This window comes from Aulonocara sp. 'chitande type north' Nkhata Bay, linkage group LG15 (genome assembly GCF_057382095.1).
Source record: "Aulonocara sp. 'chitande type north' Nkhata Bay isolate Kocher_YH1m ecotype deep benthic linkage group LG15, A_spYH_male_GT1.1, whole genome shotgun sequence".
Taxonomy (NCBI): domain Eukaryota; kingdom Metazoa; phylum Chordata; class Actinopteri; order Cichliformes; family Cichlidae; genus Aulonocara; species Aulonocara sp. 'chitande type north' Nkhata Bay.
The window spans coordinates 27,854,628-27,871,762 of record NC_141358.1 but is presented as its reverse complement, the minus strand read 5'-3'; the positions used below and the strand labels follow the sequence as shown (position 1 = coordinate 27,871,762).

At 41.0% G+C, this 17,135-nt stretch overlaps 2 protein-coding genes across 9 annotated transcripts in view; one reads left to right on the top strand and one right to left on the bottom strand.

The window, feature by feature from the left end:
- The window catches only part of LOC147313294 (tumor necrosis factor alpha-induced protein 2-like), a 72,127-nt gene that overhangs the window by 31,817 nt on the left and 23,175 nt on the right, over positions 1 to 17,135 (bottom strand). For 7 of the 8 annotated variants that reach the window (XR_015125184.1, XR_015125185.1, XM_086265332.1 and 4 more), the window contains exons 5-8: positions 11,696 to 11,810; positions 11,368 to 11,490; positions 11,191 to 11,285; positions 10,449 to 10,541 (exon numbers count right to left, since the gene is read on the bottom strand). Coding sequence is in view for 6 of the 8 variants with exons in the window: in XM_086265332.1 (XP_086121458.1) it covers positions 10,449 to 10,541; positions 11,191 to 11,285; positions 11,368 to 11,490; positions 11,696 to 11,810 (426 nt within the window). In the remaining 2 variants the exon portion in view is untranslated. The remainder of the gene's footprint in view (positions 1 to 10,448; positions 10,542 to 11,190; positions 11,286 to 11,367; positions 11,491 to 11,695; positions 11,811 to 17,135) is intronic. The other variant, XM_086265331.1, reaches the window with a different exon arrangement.
- Positions 3,340 to 4,082, top strand: LOC147313295 (E3 SUMO-protein ligase ZBED1-like). Its single transcript, XM_086265365.1, has one exon. It carries the CDS (start codon positions 3,482 to 3,484, stop codon positions 4,079 to 4,081), a length of 600 nt encoding a protein of 199 aa, XP_086121491.1. The 5' UTR covers positions 3,340 to 3,481; the 3' UTR covers position 4,082.

Sequence of the window (17,135 nt, the reverse complement as noted above, 5' to 3'; positions counted from 1 at the left end):
GTCTCTCTTTATTCTGACATTTAAATAATTCAAAAGATATTTCAATATTCATCTAAAACAAAAGTTTACTCTAAATTGATGTTGTACAGTAAAAATGTTTTATGTTTTCTCCATAAAGTGTATGTAAATATCTGGTTACAAATGTGAATATCCTGCTGTGTACTGAAATCCCTCTTGTTTTGCATAGAAATATACTGAACAACATACAAAGCATAATATATAAAATAACATTTACCTGAGTTTTTTCTTTGAAAGAAGCCTCTAATGTCCATTCTTATATTTCAGTACATAACTGAAACCGATTTAGTCGGGGAGTACGGAAGAGGATTAGGGCCACTGGAAAAAAAAAAAAAGAATTCTGACTTTTTTCTCAGAATTCTGAGATTAAAGTCAGAATTCTTTTTTTTTTTTTCCAGTGGCCCTAATCCTCTTCCGTAGGGGAGGGTAAGAACTGAAAATATGAAATAAACACACGTAAGCTAAGACTCTAAAAAAATAGCATTTGTTCGGCTTTTCATTTCGCCATTTGTTGATTCACTTGAAGAGCGAATAACGTAATATTGGTCAAGTGATCAGTTTGATATCAATCTTTCATGATACACCGTCATATTTACATTATTTGTACAGTACGAATGATTTGCTTTGGTACCTGGTCAAACTTAAGCTCTCCTTAGTATGGCTGGCTCTGTTTCTCCAACAGCGCACTGACAGGTAGCAGCTGCCCCGCCCCCTCGCTCAGTCGCTTAGTGCCTGAGCTCGGATCATACCAATATCAGGGGGGATTCACGCACAGTCGTAAATTCCCACAGTGTGCACTATGTGCTTCGAATATTGCTTGCACTTTTTGTTTTATACAGTTGTCAGCCAGGCATCTAACTATGAAAAAATTACACTCCAAAAGACCCCGGGCTTCTGACAAAACAACCCGGGCTTAAGCCCAGTAAGCCACCCCCACGCTCCGCCCCTGGTGGAGACAGACAAAAATAGACACTGTACACACAATCACACTCTCCAAACATACTCTATACCCCAGGTCCAGGTACCCTCGCCACTAGAGGGGGAAACTGCACCTAGACCCCGGAGGTGTTACCCTTTTCCCTTGGGTTGGAGACAAGCAGACCGCTCCCAACTCCGCAGTAGCAGGGAGGCCCCACAACCCAGACCTCCTCCTCCCAGCCCACCTGCCCTGAGAACGGGGGTGTACGAAGCACGCAAACCTCCCTTTTATTTTCACGGTGTTGTAGAAATGAAAGAAAACAGAAGGTGATCACAGTGGATGACAGATAAAGTCCTGATATAGAGACGAATGTTTCATCAGATTTTTATTAAATGACTCTGAAATATTCCTGATGTCCTCCAAGGAAGACGTCCCTAGGGAATCCCCCGACGCCCCAAGCCTGTCCCTACCCCCACATCAATCACAACAGCGAAGTTGGGACCAAACTATGACCCCCCAATACGTTGTGACATATTCTAAGTTGCCCAACAAGCACACTAATGGGGAAGTTGGAATGTATTGTATTGTATTGTATTGTATTGTATTGTATTGTATCTTTATTTGTTTCAGACATATAAAACAAAAAACAATATATACACACATGTAGTGTGTATATATATATATTTCCTTTTACAGATACGAATATATATGTAGATACACACACACACACGTATGTGTTCAGATAAACAAAAAATATATAATGAAATAAAACAAAATCGTCTGACATAATGTAACAATGTTTGGTCTGAAAAGGAGTAGGAAGAAGTATGAACATACTTATTAATTCCTACCCCTGCTCAACATCTTATTGATCCCACATAATTCACCTAATTCCCATCATCACATACTCCACACGATACACGAGGAGAACCTATATAAACTTGGCTACCATGATTGATATAATTTGGATATAATTTGATATTTTTATACATACAATGGGTGATCATCTTTATCGGTATCATATTCTTCCAAAATCAGTTTTCGAAGTATTTTCATGAACTTACTAATTCCTGAGCATTGCTGTAGATCTATAGTAAAACTATTCCACAGTTTTACCCCATAAATAGTGACACAAAAGGTTTTAACCTTTGACCGTGCTTTAAGAATCCTTAGATTCAATTTCCCCCTCAATTCATAGTCTCCTTCTCTGTCATAGAACATCCTCTGTATATTTCCTGGTAACATATTGTATCTGGCCTTGTACATAATTTTTGCAGTTTTATATTTTATAAGATCCATAAACTTCAGTATTTTTAATTTCAAAAACATGATGTTAGTATGGTCTCTAAATCCTGCTTTATTAATCATCCTGATTGCTTTTTTTTAAATTTTACATATTGGTTGAAGTGCAGTTTTATATGTGTTTCCCCAAATTTCCACACAGTATTCCAAATATGGCAATATAAGTGAACAATAAAGTACCCGGAGTGATTTGGAAGGCAAAAAATATTTAACTTTACTTAGTACGGAGATGCTTCTTGACAGTTTGGCTTGTATATGCTTTATGTGAGGTTTCCAGCAGATTTTGTTATCTATTATCTAGGGATGGGTACCGGTGTCCGGTGCCATTGTGGAACCGGTTCTGACATAAACGGTAGTAACCAGACCGAAAAGCAGCGCACAATTCGGTGCTTCATTTCGGTGCTTTTTTCCCCTGAGAAATCTAGCCAATCACTTCCTTTCCCAGGATAGTAGGCGGGCCCAGGTATGTACGGTTTTTTCTTTAGAGCGGAGCTAAAATGCCGAAGGCGAAGCGCTCGAGAGTGTGGCTGTACTTCACAGCAAAAGATATAAACTCAGCAGTCTGCAACAAGTGCTTAAAGGTAATAATGTGCAAAGGAGGTAACACCTCAAATCTAATGAAACACATGGCGTTGCATAGCGTTTTTTTAAAAGCCGAGAAATGCACCGCATTTGATAACTTGCAGCAAGACAGCACACCTAGCACATCTGCTGCGGTGCCTGTTCTCGGAGTTAGCAACATCCAAGAACCCGAAGAGGAGAGTCCGGCCCCTAGCCCTGCCGCCAGTGTAGCGGAAATGATAACTGATGATGATGATGGCAGCAGCACCCGTTCTTCTCTGGGTGAGTATCTTAATGTTGTTCGTGTGTAATTTAAGTTGAGTAGGCTAACCACGTTATTAAATTAATGCATGTAAGGTGAACTAGCAAACACCGTCGTAGTTACATGCGGCTTTCTTCTTGTTTGATGGCAGATACTCCCTTCATCCTGGCCAAAAAGGCTAAAATGACGAAAGAAAAAGTGGACGAAATTCACAGGGCAGTGACAAAATTTATAGTCAAAGATCTCCATCCATTTTCAACGGTGGAGTCACCATCATTCAGGTGAAAAATGTTGTATTACTCTGACATAAAAAATAGACTGCATAATACTGTAAAGGTTAATATGTTCATAGCTGCTTAGCTTTGTAAGTCTTCTCTAAATATTATAAGTAAACTATATTTGAATAAAAGGTGAGTTATATGTTTTTTTTTCTTTTTTGTTTTGTTTTTTTTCTTCAATTCAGGGAGATGTCCTCTGCCCTTAATCCGAGGTATCAGCCCCCATCCAGGGATGATCTATCCAACACACTTATACCTGCTTGGTATTGTGTGGAGAAAAGCAACCTCATCCAGAATTTGGCACAGGTTAACAAGGTCGCTATCACCTGTGATGGATGGACCAGTATTGCTCAGGACCATTTCCTCACAGTGACTGTTCACTACATCTACAAAGGCAAAATGAAGCAGAATGTGCTCAGCACTGAAGCAGTTTATGAGTCACAAACAGGTCCAGTTGTCGCTAAAGAAATATCAAGCGTTGTGGAGCAATTTCACTTGGGAGGGAAAATAATTGCTGCCACTGTAGATAATGCCTGCAACATGGATGTTGCTTTGAAAAAATTGGACTTTTTAAAAGTGGGATGCTTTGCTCATACCCTCAACCTGGCCGCACAAAAGGTGTATGACATTCCTGCAGTTTCCAGCTGGTGTGCCAAAATCCGTTCAGTTGTGGTGTGGCTCAAACGTTCATCCTTGAGCAAAACTGTGCTCAGAGAAAAGCAGCGAATCCTGAGTAAGTAGCACATGCAGTTACATATCAAGAAGTATTGTTATTCATATTACCTTTTTTATAGTAATTTAAAAAAATGTTTGTGTCTATCTGTGCTTTAGATTTGCCAGAGCATAATGTAATTCTTGACGTTAAGACGCGCTGGAATTCTCTCTTCCTAATGGTGGAGAGATTTATGGAGCAGTTTGATGCAATCCAGGCAGCTGCTCTGGATCAACGGCTGAGGAAGCCTATGGAGAAGGACAAGTAAGTGAATGACATGAGCATCACTTGCAAGAGCTAAATAACGTCATTTACCTTTAACATTGTGAATATTTTTCAACAGACTAGAAAGGTTCACACACACTGATTTAATCAAGGCAGAGGAGTTTATTAAGTGCATGCAAGTCCTGTACACGTCAACCATGTGTGTCTCAAGTGACAAGTCACCCACATGCAGCCAAATCATCCCCATCCTGGCCAAGCTGGAGGCACATTTCAGCCGATGTGATGAAGACAGTGTTTTCACCTCTTCAATAAAAGAGAAAGTCTGGGGTAGTCTGCAGAAAAGATATCAGGTATTTGCAGACAATGTCAATGCGCATGGAAAATAGGGTTACCTTTTTTCAGTATCAGCTCCTATGTTATATCTTGTTTTACTTAAAGGATGAAAACCTTCAGAAATTTCTGAAGGAGGCCACGATGATGGACCCACGTTTTAAAGGCAGGCTAGCTGGTGAGGCAGCTACTGACATCTGGGACAGGTTGGAGAAGGCAGCAGTTGCAAATGCCACAGTAGCAGTTGCGCAGGTATTTTCATTGTGTGTGTACAATCTTGTCCTTTTGCATCATGATGTAGTTTCTATGTTGAAGGAATGCTCTTTTACTATCTGTGTGTCCATAGCCTCCCACTGAGGACCCCAAAGCACACAGCGAGGTGGATGATGCTGACATGGACAAGCCAGAAAAATATGTAATTTCAGATTTTTTCTAACACAACCACTACATTCTAAAAGTGATCTTTATTTATTTTGCAAACCTCACACATCTTTTTTTGTTGTTTTTCAGCTAAGTAAGGTCCAGAAGTCACCCTTAGAAAAACTGTTTGAGGATGAAGACAGAGAACTTCAACAGACTGCTTCTCAAGCGGGTAGAGTCCCCTCAATCACAGAGCAGGTACATAAGGAGCTTCAAATATACAAAAGACTGCCAGGAATTACCTCTGGACAAGACCCTGTGGCCTGGTGGTGGAGTAAGAGGGATACACTCCCCAATTTATCTGCCCTATCAGAAAAATACTTGTGTGTCCCAGCCTCATCAACGCCTTCTGAAAGTGTTTTCTTTTGTGCTGGGCATGCCATCAGCCAAGAGCGATGCCGTATAGCTCCAGAAAAGGCTAATATGATTATCTTCTTGCAAAAAAACTGCTAAACATCACAGGTTTCATGACAAAGTTTGTTTTCAATTGTTTAAGCACTGGTTCCAAAGACGTTATGTTTTATTGACAGAAAGGGCTAACTTTGTTATAATTTTGCTTAAAAAAATTACTGGGGAAAATAAAAACACGAGGTTTTTGGACGAAGTTTGTGTTCTTTATTCTTTAAGCACCGGTTCGAGCACCGTTTAAGCACCGGCACCGTTTCAAAAGTACCGTTTTGGCACCGGTATCGGATAAAACCTAAACGATACCCATCCCTACTATTATCACACCCAGAAATTTTGTATCCGAAACTTGCTCTATTTCAACATTGTTTACTAATAATTTTGCTCCTGCATCTTTTTTACAATTTCCGAATAACATAAATGTAGTTTTTTCCAAATTTAATGATAGCTTATTTCTATCAAACCATGTTTTCAGTTTAATCATTTCTTGTGTGACAATTTCCAAAAGCTGCTGTAAGTTCTCTCCAGCACAAAAAATATTTGTATCATCTGCAAATAGAATAAACTGTAATATATCTGATGTTCTGCATATATCATTGATATAGAGGATAAACAGCTTTGGTCCCAATACTGACCCCTGCGGAACTCCACAAACAATGTCCATACACTCTGATTGATATTCCCCAATTTTCACAAATTGCTGCCTGTCTCTCAAATAACTCTTTACCCATTCTAACACCACTCCTCTAATGCCGTAGTACTCCAGTTTATCAAGTAATATGTCATGATTAATTGTGTCAAAAGCTTTTTTTAGGTCAATGAATACACTAACTTTTATCTATATTGTTGGTGATATTTTCGATCAGTTCCATTAATGCCAATGATGTTGATCTATTTGATCTGAAACCATACTGACTATCCATTATTATTTTGTGTTTATCTATAAATTTGTCAAGTCTATTACTAAAGACTTTTTCCAGTATTTTTGAAAATTGAGAAAGTAGAGAGACAGGCCTATAATTTGTGAATTGGTGTCTGTCACCATTTTTAAACAGTGGTGTTACTTTAGCTGTTTTCATTTGTTTTGGGAATGTACCAGTTTGTAAGGACAAATTGCAAATGTGTGTTAAGGGTTTGGAAATGCCCTCTATCACTCTCTTAACGATTTCCATATCAATGTCGTCAGAGTCTGTAGAGTTTTTTGTTTGTGATTTCCCAACAATATCAATGATTTCCATTTCTTCCACCACCGTTAAGAATATTGAATGAGGATTGCGGTCAATGAGTCTAGTTTCTTTCTCTACAGAATCTGTTATATCAGGAATTGTTTCAGCCAAGTCTGGCCCAACACTTACAAAGAATTTATTGAACTCATTTACCACATCTCTCATATTAGTAATATTTCTATCATTATTTGCGAAATACGAAGGATAGTCTGCCTGCCCCGAGCCCTTTTTGATGATGGTATTTAATGTTTTCCAGATCCCTTTAATATTATTTTTATTCATAATCAGTAATTTTTCATAGTATTCCTTTTTACATGACCTTAAATTACTCGTTAATTTATTTTTATATTTCTTGTATTTATTTTCAGCTTCTGTACTTCTGTTCATTATAAATTCTCTGTATAAGGTATTTTTCTTCTTACATGCATTTTGCAATCCTTTTGTAATCCATGGGCACTCTGCATATTTTTGTTTTTTACTATATTTCTTTACTGGGCAATGACTATTATATAACAGTTTAAATTTTCCTAAAAAAATCTCATAAGCTTTATCAATATTTTTTTCCTTATACAGCATCTCCCATTCTTGCTTGAGTAAATCACTTTTGAATGTGTTTATTGACTCTTCTGTTCTCACTCGTTTGTATTTTATTGTGTTTTGCTGTCACATTTCAGACGCTGATAAGTCTTCACATATTCCGCACCAAAACTTCTAAACTGGTGGACAGGACCTAAGAGCGTGAATATAATTGTCTGGTGTATTGGCTTGACAATGTGAGCATCCGATGACCCGTATAGTGCACTCTACAGTATGTAATGTTTTGTATTGAATTAATTGCAGAATGGAATTTCTATTTAAATGAAAGGTTTTTATGCATACCTGAGATCAGAAGTTTCAGTCTAAGTTGACTGATAAATCTATTTCCCATTTTGCAATAGGAAGTGATATTGATTCATATGTTTTAGAAAGCATTCTGTATATTTTGGACAGTAATTTGGGGTTTTAAGAGTAAGAAACTGTACCACACTTGGTGGTGTTTGTGATTCGACTGGGTTTAAATTTCTTTTTTACTATGTATTTAATTTGTTGATATTCTAAAATATCAACACACACACACACACACACACAAAAACAACCCCTATATGAACCATTAGCTGAGTCGACTTCAGTTCAGTCCCCTGTGCCACTTCAGACTTCAGTTCAGTCCCTTGTAGCAATTCAGTTCCCTGGTCAGCCACACACTCACCCACCTAGTCAGCCTAATGTTCAGCCAGGGGTCCCCACACCCTCTGGCTCTGCATCTGCTCCTGCTGGAAGCTCGGGAGGGCCTGGCCAGCACTTCCTCGTCTCCACTGGGGGTTCCGGAGGGCCCGTCCAGCAACCTGCCTCCGCTGGAGGGTCTGAGGGGCCCGCCCAGCCATCAACAGCTTCATCCTCATCTGGTCCAGCCATCAGCAGCTTCCTCCTCATCTGGTCCAGCCATCAGCAGCTTCATCCTCATCTGGTCCAGCCTCCGAGCCTTCATCCTCGTCTGGTCCAGCCTCCGAACCTTCATCCTCGTCTGGTCCAGCCTCCAAGCCGTTTACGTGTGGACGAAACAGCTGTGTTTTCAAAAATACCCGTGTAGGTGCTGACATAGCCTAAAAGAGTTAGTAGTTTATTTTATTACTACCTGTAACTTATTGCAGATTACTTGTATTTGCTTAATTGTTTACTAAATGCTTGAGGTGTGAAATAAACCGCAATGGAGCAAAATATGGGTATGGCCTGCATTTGTATAGCGCTTTTCTAGTCCATAGGACCCCAAAGCGCTTTACACTACATTCAGTCATCCACCCATTCACACACACTGGCGATAGCAAGCTACATTGTAGCCACAGCTGCCCTGGGGCGCACTGACAGAGGTGAGGCTGCCGGACACAGGCGCCACCGGGCCCTCTGACCACCACCAGTAGGCAAACATGGGGTTAGTATCTTGCCCAAGGATATTTGGCATGCAGCCAGGATGCAGCCTGGGATCGAACCACCGACCTTCTGATTAGTGGCTGACCTGCTCTGCCACCTGAGCTACAGCCACCCCCTGAAAATATGGGTATGTGTGGTTGGAGGATGTGTTTGTGTGTGTGGCAATGTGTGTGTGTGTGTGGGAACCACTGCCTCAAGCTGTGTGTTTCCTCGTGTGCCTCTCTGTCAAGTGTAAGTTTATATTTTCCCAGTTTAGTTTTGTATGCTTTTCCCCTGTCAGCAAATAAAGCTGAGTTTTTTGAGTTCATCCCTCGCGTCTGAGTGCCTGCATCTTGGGTCCTACTCCTGCCTGCCACACAGCGTTTCATGACAACATGTTTGTGGTTGTTACAGTAAAAAATAACTTTTTCTACTATGATTTTATGTTTTTTGTCTGATTATAGATCAATTGTGTTAATACAGTGTGTCAAAATGAAAATATGACTGTAAATTCAGACATGGGACGTTGTGCTGAAAAGGATGATACCAAACAAGTGTTGACGTTAAATTTATCATATCAAATGTTTATATGCTGATTATATTGCTTCATATGAGAAAGGCCTAACTCTGAGTACACTCTGTGCCAAAAAGTGCTGCTGTTGCAGAGCGTGCTTTTGCAGCTAAAATGAAGTGAAAGTGAAACCAACTAGGCTGTTTGATCGAAACTTAAAGTGTGGTGTGACATGAGAGCAAGTATATAAATAACTAGGCTTCCGTTTGTGCTTCAGACCTGGGGCTGTGTGCTGTGTGCTCAGGTCTCCATATTCCAGAAAATGTAAATAAAGATCATTTTTTAAAGTAAAAGACCACTTTTGAGCCGTGTTTTCTTGGCCCTAAGAATCAAAAGAACTGGAATTAACACAAGGCAAAGTAAATAGTTTTTAAAGGTAAAATGTGGAGGGAAAATCAAAAGTAGTTAAAAATGGCCAATTATACCCTGGACCCAGGGGGTTAAACGTTTTTTTTAAAGTAACGCAATAGTTACTTTTCATGTAATTAATTACTTTTAGAATATTGTAACTCAATTGCTAACTCAGTTACTTTTTTGAAGAAGTAACTAGTAACTATAATTAATTACTTTTTCAAAGTAACTTGCACAACACTGTAAGTAACTCAGGCGGACCGCCTTAAATTCTCTCATTCACATTACCATGGGTAACTGTGGTAACAATAAACAACTTTTTCAGTACAAACACCATTTACCAACCTGTAAAAGCAGGTGAAGAGTGGAGTAAGGAAGACACAATGCATCTCTGTTTTCCTCTAGAACGTGTCTGAGGAAGCAGCAGAAGGTGGGCTCCACTTACTGCACCCCGAAACCCTAGAGCAGCCACCAACGTTCCGCCCTTACTGCTTTCTAACATAAAATGACTCCCTTTTACATGGGTTTCTATTCTTTTAAAGTAACTGAAAATGAGTACATATAGTAATGAAAAATGTCCCATAACACAAGTGTTTTACACAAAATAATATTAATGTGGCCATTCCCTCACCGGGGTGCTACATTTGCATGGGATTAATGAAGACTGTGTCAATTTTAGAAACTCCCCCCATGCTGTCAGAGAGCTGATGTGGATGCTTTTAAAGCATTCATGTCGCTTGATGTAGGTATGTTTTAGCCATCCTGAGATAAATTGAAGCCTGTTGGCTAAGAAGTAGTGCTGAAAGTTAGGTAGATCTAATCCTACTCTATCCTTGGTCCTTAGACAGGTCATGTGATCTAGTCCACTCTGTTTGGAAGACTTTCAAAGACTCAGGTGTCTGAGAACTGAACAGGTGACCTCACCTGAGCTGCTGCTCGCAGACCAGCTGAGCTTTGATCACCGAGCGGACATTACCATGGTTTCCCTTCACAAACTCTTCCACACACTTCACATAGCTGAACACACACACACACACACACACACACACACACACACACACACACACACACACACATACATTTGTTACACATCTGGGTGTCAATCAGACGTCATTTACATGTCTGCATTTTTTTCAGGTCAAAAACAGACTTCAAATATTGACTGAAGATCAATTTTAATATGGAAAATGTGAACAAGCAGTGAAGGCTTTATGAAGAATTTTATTTAAATAAGTTTGTGGAACAATTTATTGCTGAGCTCTACCATTTTTATTTAAAGTGGAAAACGTTACAATATAGTTATATTAGTGCTGTCAGTGTTAATCTCGTTAAAATGACATTAACGCCATAACCACATTATCGTTGCTCCATTAGCAAGTTAACACGGATCGCCCCGTGCAAGGGGCTGCAGGGTGCTAATGCGTTAACAAGGTAACAACGTTAACACGTTGACGCCATGCAGCCCTCGCACAGGGCGATCCGCGTTAACTCGCTAACGGAGATTTGTCATGTTAATGCCGTTATGGCGTTAACTTCATGTTAACGGGATTAATGCTGACAGCATTAAGTTATATATTTGTAGTAAATATTCAGTGAGCATGGGAGGAATGATGCCGTAACATAAAAAGTAAGTTCAAGATTAGCGAACCACATAGTACGACTGTACCTGTACATGAAGTTCTCAAGCTGAACTGTGAGCCTCTGAGCTTTTCTCTTGTCTTTGATGGCACAGCTGAACTCAGACAGGGAACCGGTCATCACCTGAAAACACAAACATCACAACACTAATCAACTTAACACAGACCGAGCCTCACCTGCACAATGGGTCTCACCTGAGCCTCACCTGTATGACGTCTACAGCCAGACAACTGAAGTAATAACCATCGATGATTTCGGGTGTCCTTCCACTCAGCCAGTTCTCTTGTTCCTTCTTCAGGGCAGTGTTCAGCCACAGCTTCACCTTTTCCTAAAGAAAACGTTTCACTTCACATTTGTTCTACAAATTATAATCAGACGCTGTTGAGTTATCATAGAGTGTGGGTTCTCTATGTAATCACCCCAGCAGAAAGCCGACCATCAGGCCAAAGCGAGAAGCCACCCTCAACAGTTTTAACATGGGGGGACAGAACTGAGTTGACCCGACAGCAGCATCAGTTCCTGCTGCTCTTTACCTCTTTGTGGGTCAGGTACTGCTCCTCCAGCAGCTTCAGCTCATTTTGCGGGAGCAGAGAACCCAGACAGGGCACCTTTATCTGTCCATCCAGCTCCGTATGTTCCAGGATTTCACTGCAATGAAACAACAGACATTCAAGATTACACCACTCGTCAACTCTGGCATTGCAAAAGTACACAAATACTAATGTGAATAACAGAAGAATGAACAAAAGAAAAAGACTAACAACAGGAGCCTATGGAGAGTCTACAAAGTTCCTCTACACTCGTTATTCATAGACCTGGTGTCTATAAATAACGAGTGTACATACACTAACAAAATTGACCAGTTGGCTCCACACCAACTCTGCACTACAGGAAAGCCCTGTCCCAGTCCTTAGACAGGTTCCAGAAACCAGCCACCTAACAGAGGCGGCTGTGGCAGAGGCTACAAACATAATGACCATATCTGAGTGTTTTTGTGATGTATGCTTTGGAGACAGTAGCACTGACAAAAAGACAGGAGACAGAGGTGAAGATTTTCAGAGAGCAGTATAGACAGGATCACAAATGAGCTGCATTGAGCATGTGGAGAGGAGGGAGCGTGGAGGCTGGAGATACAGTTACCAGGCAGAAGGAGAAGAGCAAGACTTCAGAGGAGGATGTACTGAAGGAGGACATGCAGAGGGATGGTGTGACAGAGGAGTATTCTTGGATAGGAGGCAAATGATCTGTTGTGGGCTTACTTTTTGTTACTAGAGTATTTAAAAGTAGAATAGGAGGCAGAGCCTTCAGTTTTCAGGCCCTCTTCTGTGGAACCAGCTTCCAGTTTGTATTTAGGAGACAGGCACTATCTCTACTTTTAAGACTATAGTCTTAAAACTAGGAAAAGGAAAGGCAAGTTTGAAAGTTTGCTTCAAACTTTCCTTTTTGATAAAGCATGTAGTTACGGCTGGATCAGGTAACCCAGTGTTTTCCAACCACTGTTCCGTGTCACATAGGTGTGCCATGAGAGATTGTCAGGTGTGCCGTGGGAAATTATTTAATTTTAATTAATTGGTCCAAAAAATTCTAATCCAGAAGAGCCTAGTACGAGCGCTAGTCAAAAGAAAGCAAAAACGGTGAGCTCGCGGCAATACAGCGAAAGTTATCTTTCATTCGGATTTGCTTTCACTGGAGATCCGACTGCACCGACTCCGTTATGTTTGGTGTGTGGAGAAAAGCTCTCAAACAGTACCATGGTCCCAAGCAAGCTCAAACGCCATTTCCACACAAAACATCCCTCACTTCAAAACAAGAACAGAGACTATTTTGTTTGCCTGCTTGAACACGCTGAGAAACAACTTTACTGAGAAAAAACACAAAGGTGTCTGAAAGAGCTCTCAAAGCTAGCCACTTAGTGGCTGAACTTATAGCAAAAAAACCACACCGTAGTAGAGTCATTAATACTCTACCTGCCTGCAAAGCCATTGTGAATGAGATGCTCGGACCTGATGCAGTTAAAGAAATAGCCCCCGAAAAAGTCCTGCTCTCAGATAACACAATTGCCAGACGTATTGATGACATGTCTGCAGACATCAAAAGTGTGGTTTTGGAGAAGATACGCTTCAGTGGGAGGTTTGCATTGCAACTTGATGAGTCTACGGACATTAGTAGACATTCCCAACTCTTGGCCAATGTGCATTTGTGGATGGAGAGTCCATCAGAGAAAACTGATGTGAACGCCAGGACCGCCACCTACAACGCGGGTCTCGCCACTGGTGATATGAGCGCCTTACAAAGCGGCCTCGTGCGGCGTGCGGCGCGCGGTATCTGGGATACCAGCTAACCTTTGTTGGACCCTGGCCCCAGCCTCACAGCGAAAGCGTTTCAGACACCGGGGCAAACGCAGCTGTCTGCTCGTGAAACTTAAGCCATACTTGGTGCGCTCTTCCCCAGCTCCTTGGAACGAACGTGGATCTGTGCTTCGCCATGTCTTTTCTCCATGCTCTCTGGAGCCCATCGATGCCTGGCTGGTGCCCGTTGTTGGCTCGGATCAGATGTCCCAGCCGCGAAAGATTTTCCCTCATCTTCGTCGGCGCGGTGCAAACCTACAGAACCTGCGGCCGCTGTGTCGGGTCTCGCAGTCAGCCAAGAACACGCTGACCTCCACCAGATTTGGATTGATGAACACTAGATCGCTGAGTAATAAAACTTTTATTTTAAAGGATTTTTTTATGACCCAAGGATTGGATTTCCTCTGTATAACTGAGACATGGTTGAGGGCCGGTGAGTCCAGCGTTTTCATAGATCTCTTACCAGATGACTGCTGCTTTTTAAACTCTCCTCGAATATCAGGCAGAGCAGGAGTTGTTTTTAAGAAGCAGTATAAATGTAAACCACTGTCCTTATCAACATCACCTAGTAGCTTTGAACTGAGTGTGTTTGAGCTAGGTTGCTGTCACACAGTGCTCTGTGCTGTGGGTTACAGACCCCCAAAATACAATAAGGACTTCTTAAATGACTTTTCTGATCTGTTGGCTGAAATTATGCCAAAATATGATCATGTCCTTATTACTGGGGACTTAAATATTCACGTGTGCTGCCCTGGCAAGCCAATGGCAAAGGACTTTTTAAATCTTATTGACTCTTTTGATCTTGTGCAACCTTTGTCTGTGCCTACCCAAAAATATGGGCACACGTTGGATCTTGTTTTAACTCACAATCTACCTGTCTCTAACTTAGAGGTTTGTGATATTGTATGGTCGGATCATAAGCCTGTCTTGTTTGAGGTTTCCCTTCCTTGTACCAAAGTTAATCCTCCTCCTGTTGTTGCTAGATGCTGTCGTATTTTTAACCCTTCCTCTGCTGGTCAGTTCTCTATTGTTTTTAATCAGAACTGCAGCCTTCCTGACTCCATATGTAATGATACAGAAGAGCTGAGTACATGATTTTACTCAGTCTGCCAAACTGTTTTAGATTCGGTGGCCCCTTTTAAACTTAGGCAAGTTAAAGCCAAATCTGAACCCTGGCTGAATGAAGACACTCTGTGCTGCCAGAAGAAAGTGTAGGAGAACTGAAAGTAAATGGAAGAAGGATCTACTTCAGGTGTCATACCAAATATTACAAAACTACTGGAATTCCTATCAGAAGACTGTACAAGATGCTAAGAGGAAACATTTTGCTGCTATTATTCAGTCAAATTGTCGTAAGCCTCATGTCTTATTTAAGACTATTGACAGGGTCCTTCATGCTCCACAGACTGTTGGTGTCGAGTCCTCTCAGGAAATTTGTGAAAACTTCCTACACTTCTTTATTGATAAAGTGCTATCTGTGAAAGCGCAGATTTCCCTGTCCGTTCTTCTTTTTCTTCCTGATTCTTCCTCTACTGGGAGTTGACAGGTTCAACATAGGTTATGTTACTGATAGTGTCTGGCCAGCGAATGTGGAGAATCCTTCTGAGACAGCTGTTCTGGAATGTCTGGATTTCTCTGTTTGAGGTTTGTTTGTCTTACAAGTTTCAGCCCCATACAGCTGGACTGACTTCATGTTGGAGTTGAACAGTCGGATCTTGGCAGTGTTGGTCAAGTTACTTGAAAAAAGTAATCAGTAACTAATTACTGATTACTTCCCCCAAAAGTAATCCAGTTACTTTACTGATTACTTATTTTCAAAAGTAATTAATTACTTAGTTACTTAGTTACTTTTTAAAAACATGATTTATAACCTGAATAGGTGATAAAACGATAGATCTGTCAAGCCAATTCTACTTTTTCTGCATAATCCATCATACAAAATGTAATCAAATGGAAAAGTCTCTTTTTTTTAAACTTGTTTTATCCGTTTTAATCTTTTAACTTTATGCATCAAGCAAAAATTAAATTATATGCACCATTCTCTGACTTGAAGAAATTAGTTTAACATTTAAACCTATTTTCTGCACATTCCAGCACATAAAATAAAATATTTTTTGTGTCTGCACTCAGTCTTTCAAATAGATGCAAGTAAAACACAGCAGAAAGTAAATAAAATCAAAGACTAGCAGTCCTGTTGCTCTATTTTCACCTGTAAAGCAGGAGTGGGGTAGGCGGAGGTGTGCTCTGGTGCAGGTGTGGCACAGCGGTCAGTGGAAGAATCCGCGAGTTTCTCTGTGAATTTCCCATTACGTCGTTGCGCACTCGGAGCTTGCTTGGAAGTTTACGGGTTTTTTTCGGTGTAAAAAGAAGTTTTCTTCCCACCCACAATGGACGCTAATGTTTTTGTCACTTTTTATGGAATCAAACTCAAAGTAAGGTCAGTACTTCCAAGCTTTAAACGTTGCATACTCTCTCCCGCACTTGATATATGATCCATTGTTGATCTGCAGACAGCTGTTGTCACGAACGTCGCACTCGCTTACGTCACTGTCATGAGACATTCTGGCAAAAAAATCACGGTTTTAGTAAAGCAGTAACGCAGCATTCCTACGGGAAAGTAACAGTAATCTAATTACCGTTTTTGCAATGGTAATCCCTTACTTTACTCGTTACTTGAAAAAGTAATCAGATTACAGTAACGCATTAAAAGTAACGCGTTACTGCCCATCTCTGGATCTTGGTAGTCTCGGTCAGCTCTCTGGAAGGCCAGATGTTCTTGAGCTGGATGAAGGCGACTCTTGCGTTGCTGAGCCTTGCCTTGACATCTGCATCGGTTCCACGTTGCTGGTCGATGATGCCGCCCAGTTAGTTGAAAGAGTGTACTTCCTCCAGAGGACGTCCATTAAGGATGATTGGGTTATTGCTAATGGAGTTGATGTTTAGGATTTTTTTTAACTCTACGATTGTAGATGTAGATGTTTGTACAAAAGTTACTCTGTTGTCTCTGCGTTTGGTTCTGCACTTGAGTCTGCAGTTACATACAGGCTTCCAGGCCCTTTTGATAGTCAGAGGTTGTTTGGTTTCCCCGATGTATACATCATGGCAATCCTCCTGCTACTTAACAGCATACACTATATAGCTTTGTTTCTGTTTTGACCAATTTTTGGCGCAGCCTGTTTTGCGGTTTGAAAGCCAAAGAGACGCGGTGCTAAGAGTCTCAACTATTCCGATACTCCTGATACAAACTCCTGGCTGCTCTGCCTGTCAGGATGGTGTTCGCTCTGTGTTGTAGCGTCCCGATGAACCCAGTTTGTGCTCCAGTGAATGATGAGAGTAAGACCTTAAATTCTGAACAGTGTGTGTAGGTTTACGGTTCACATCAACTTTTAAATGCCCCCCATTACTGATGGAAATTTCACAGTTTAAGAAGGCTAACCTGCCACTTTGCATCTCCCTGGTGAATGTGAATGTGTTGGGCCACCAAGTACCAGGAGGATTGCCATGATTTATACATCGGGGAAACCAAACAACCTAAAGAGGTAAAGCAGGTGGCGCAACACAGAAGAGCTCATCAGGCCAGGACTAAGCAGTCTATTCACACCAACAGGCCACTGGACACTCTTTC

Coding starts and splice junctions, on each gene's coding strand:
- LOC147313295 (XM_086265365.1), top strand. CDS start 3,482: ATGTTTTTTTTTCTTTTTTGTTTTGTTTTTTTTCTTCAATTCAGGGAG.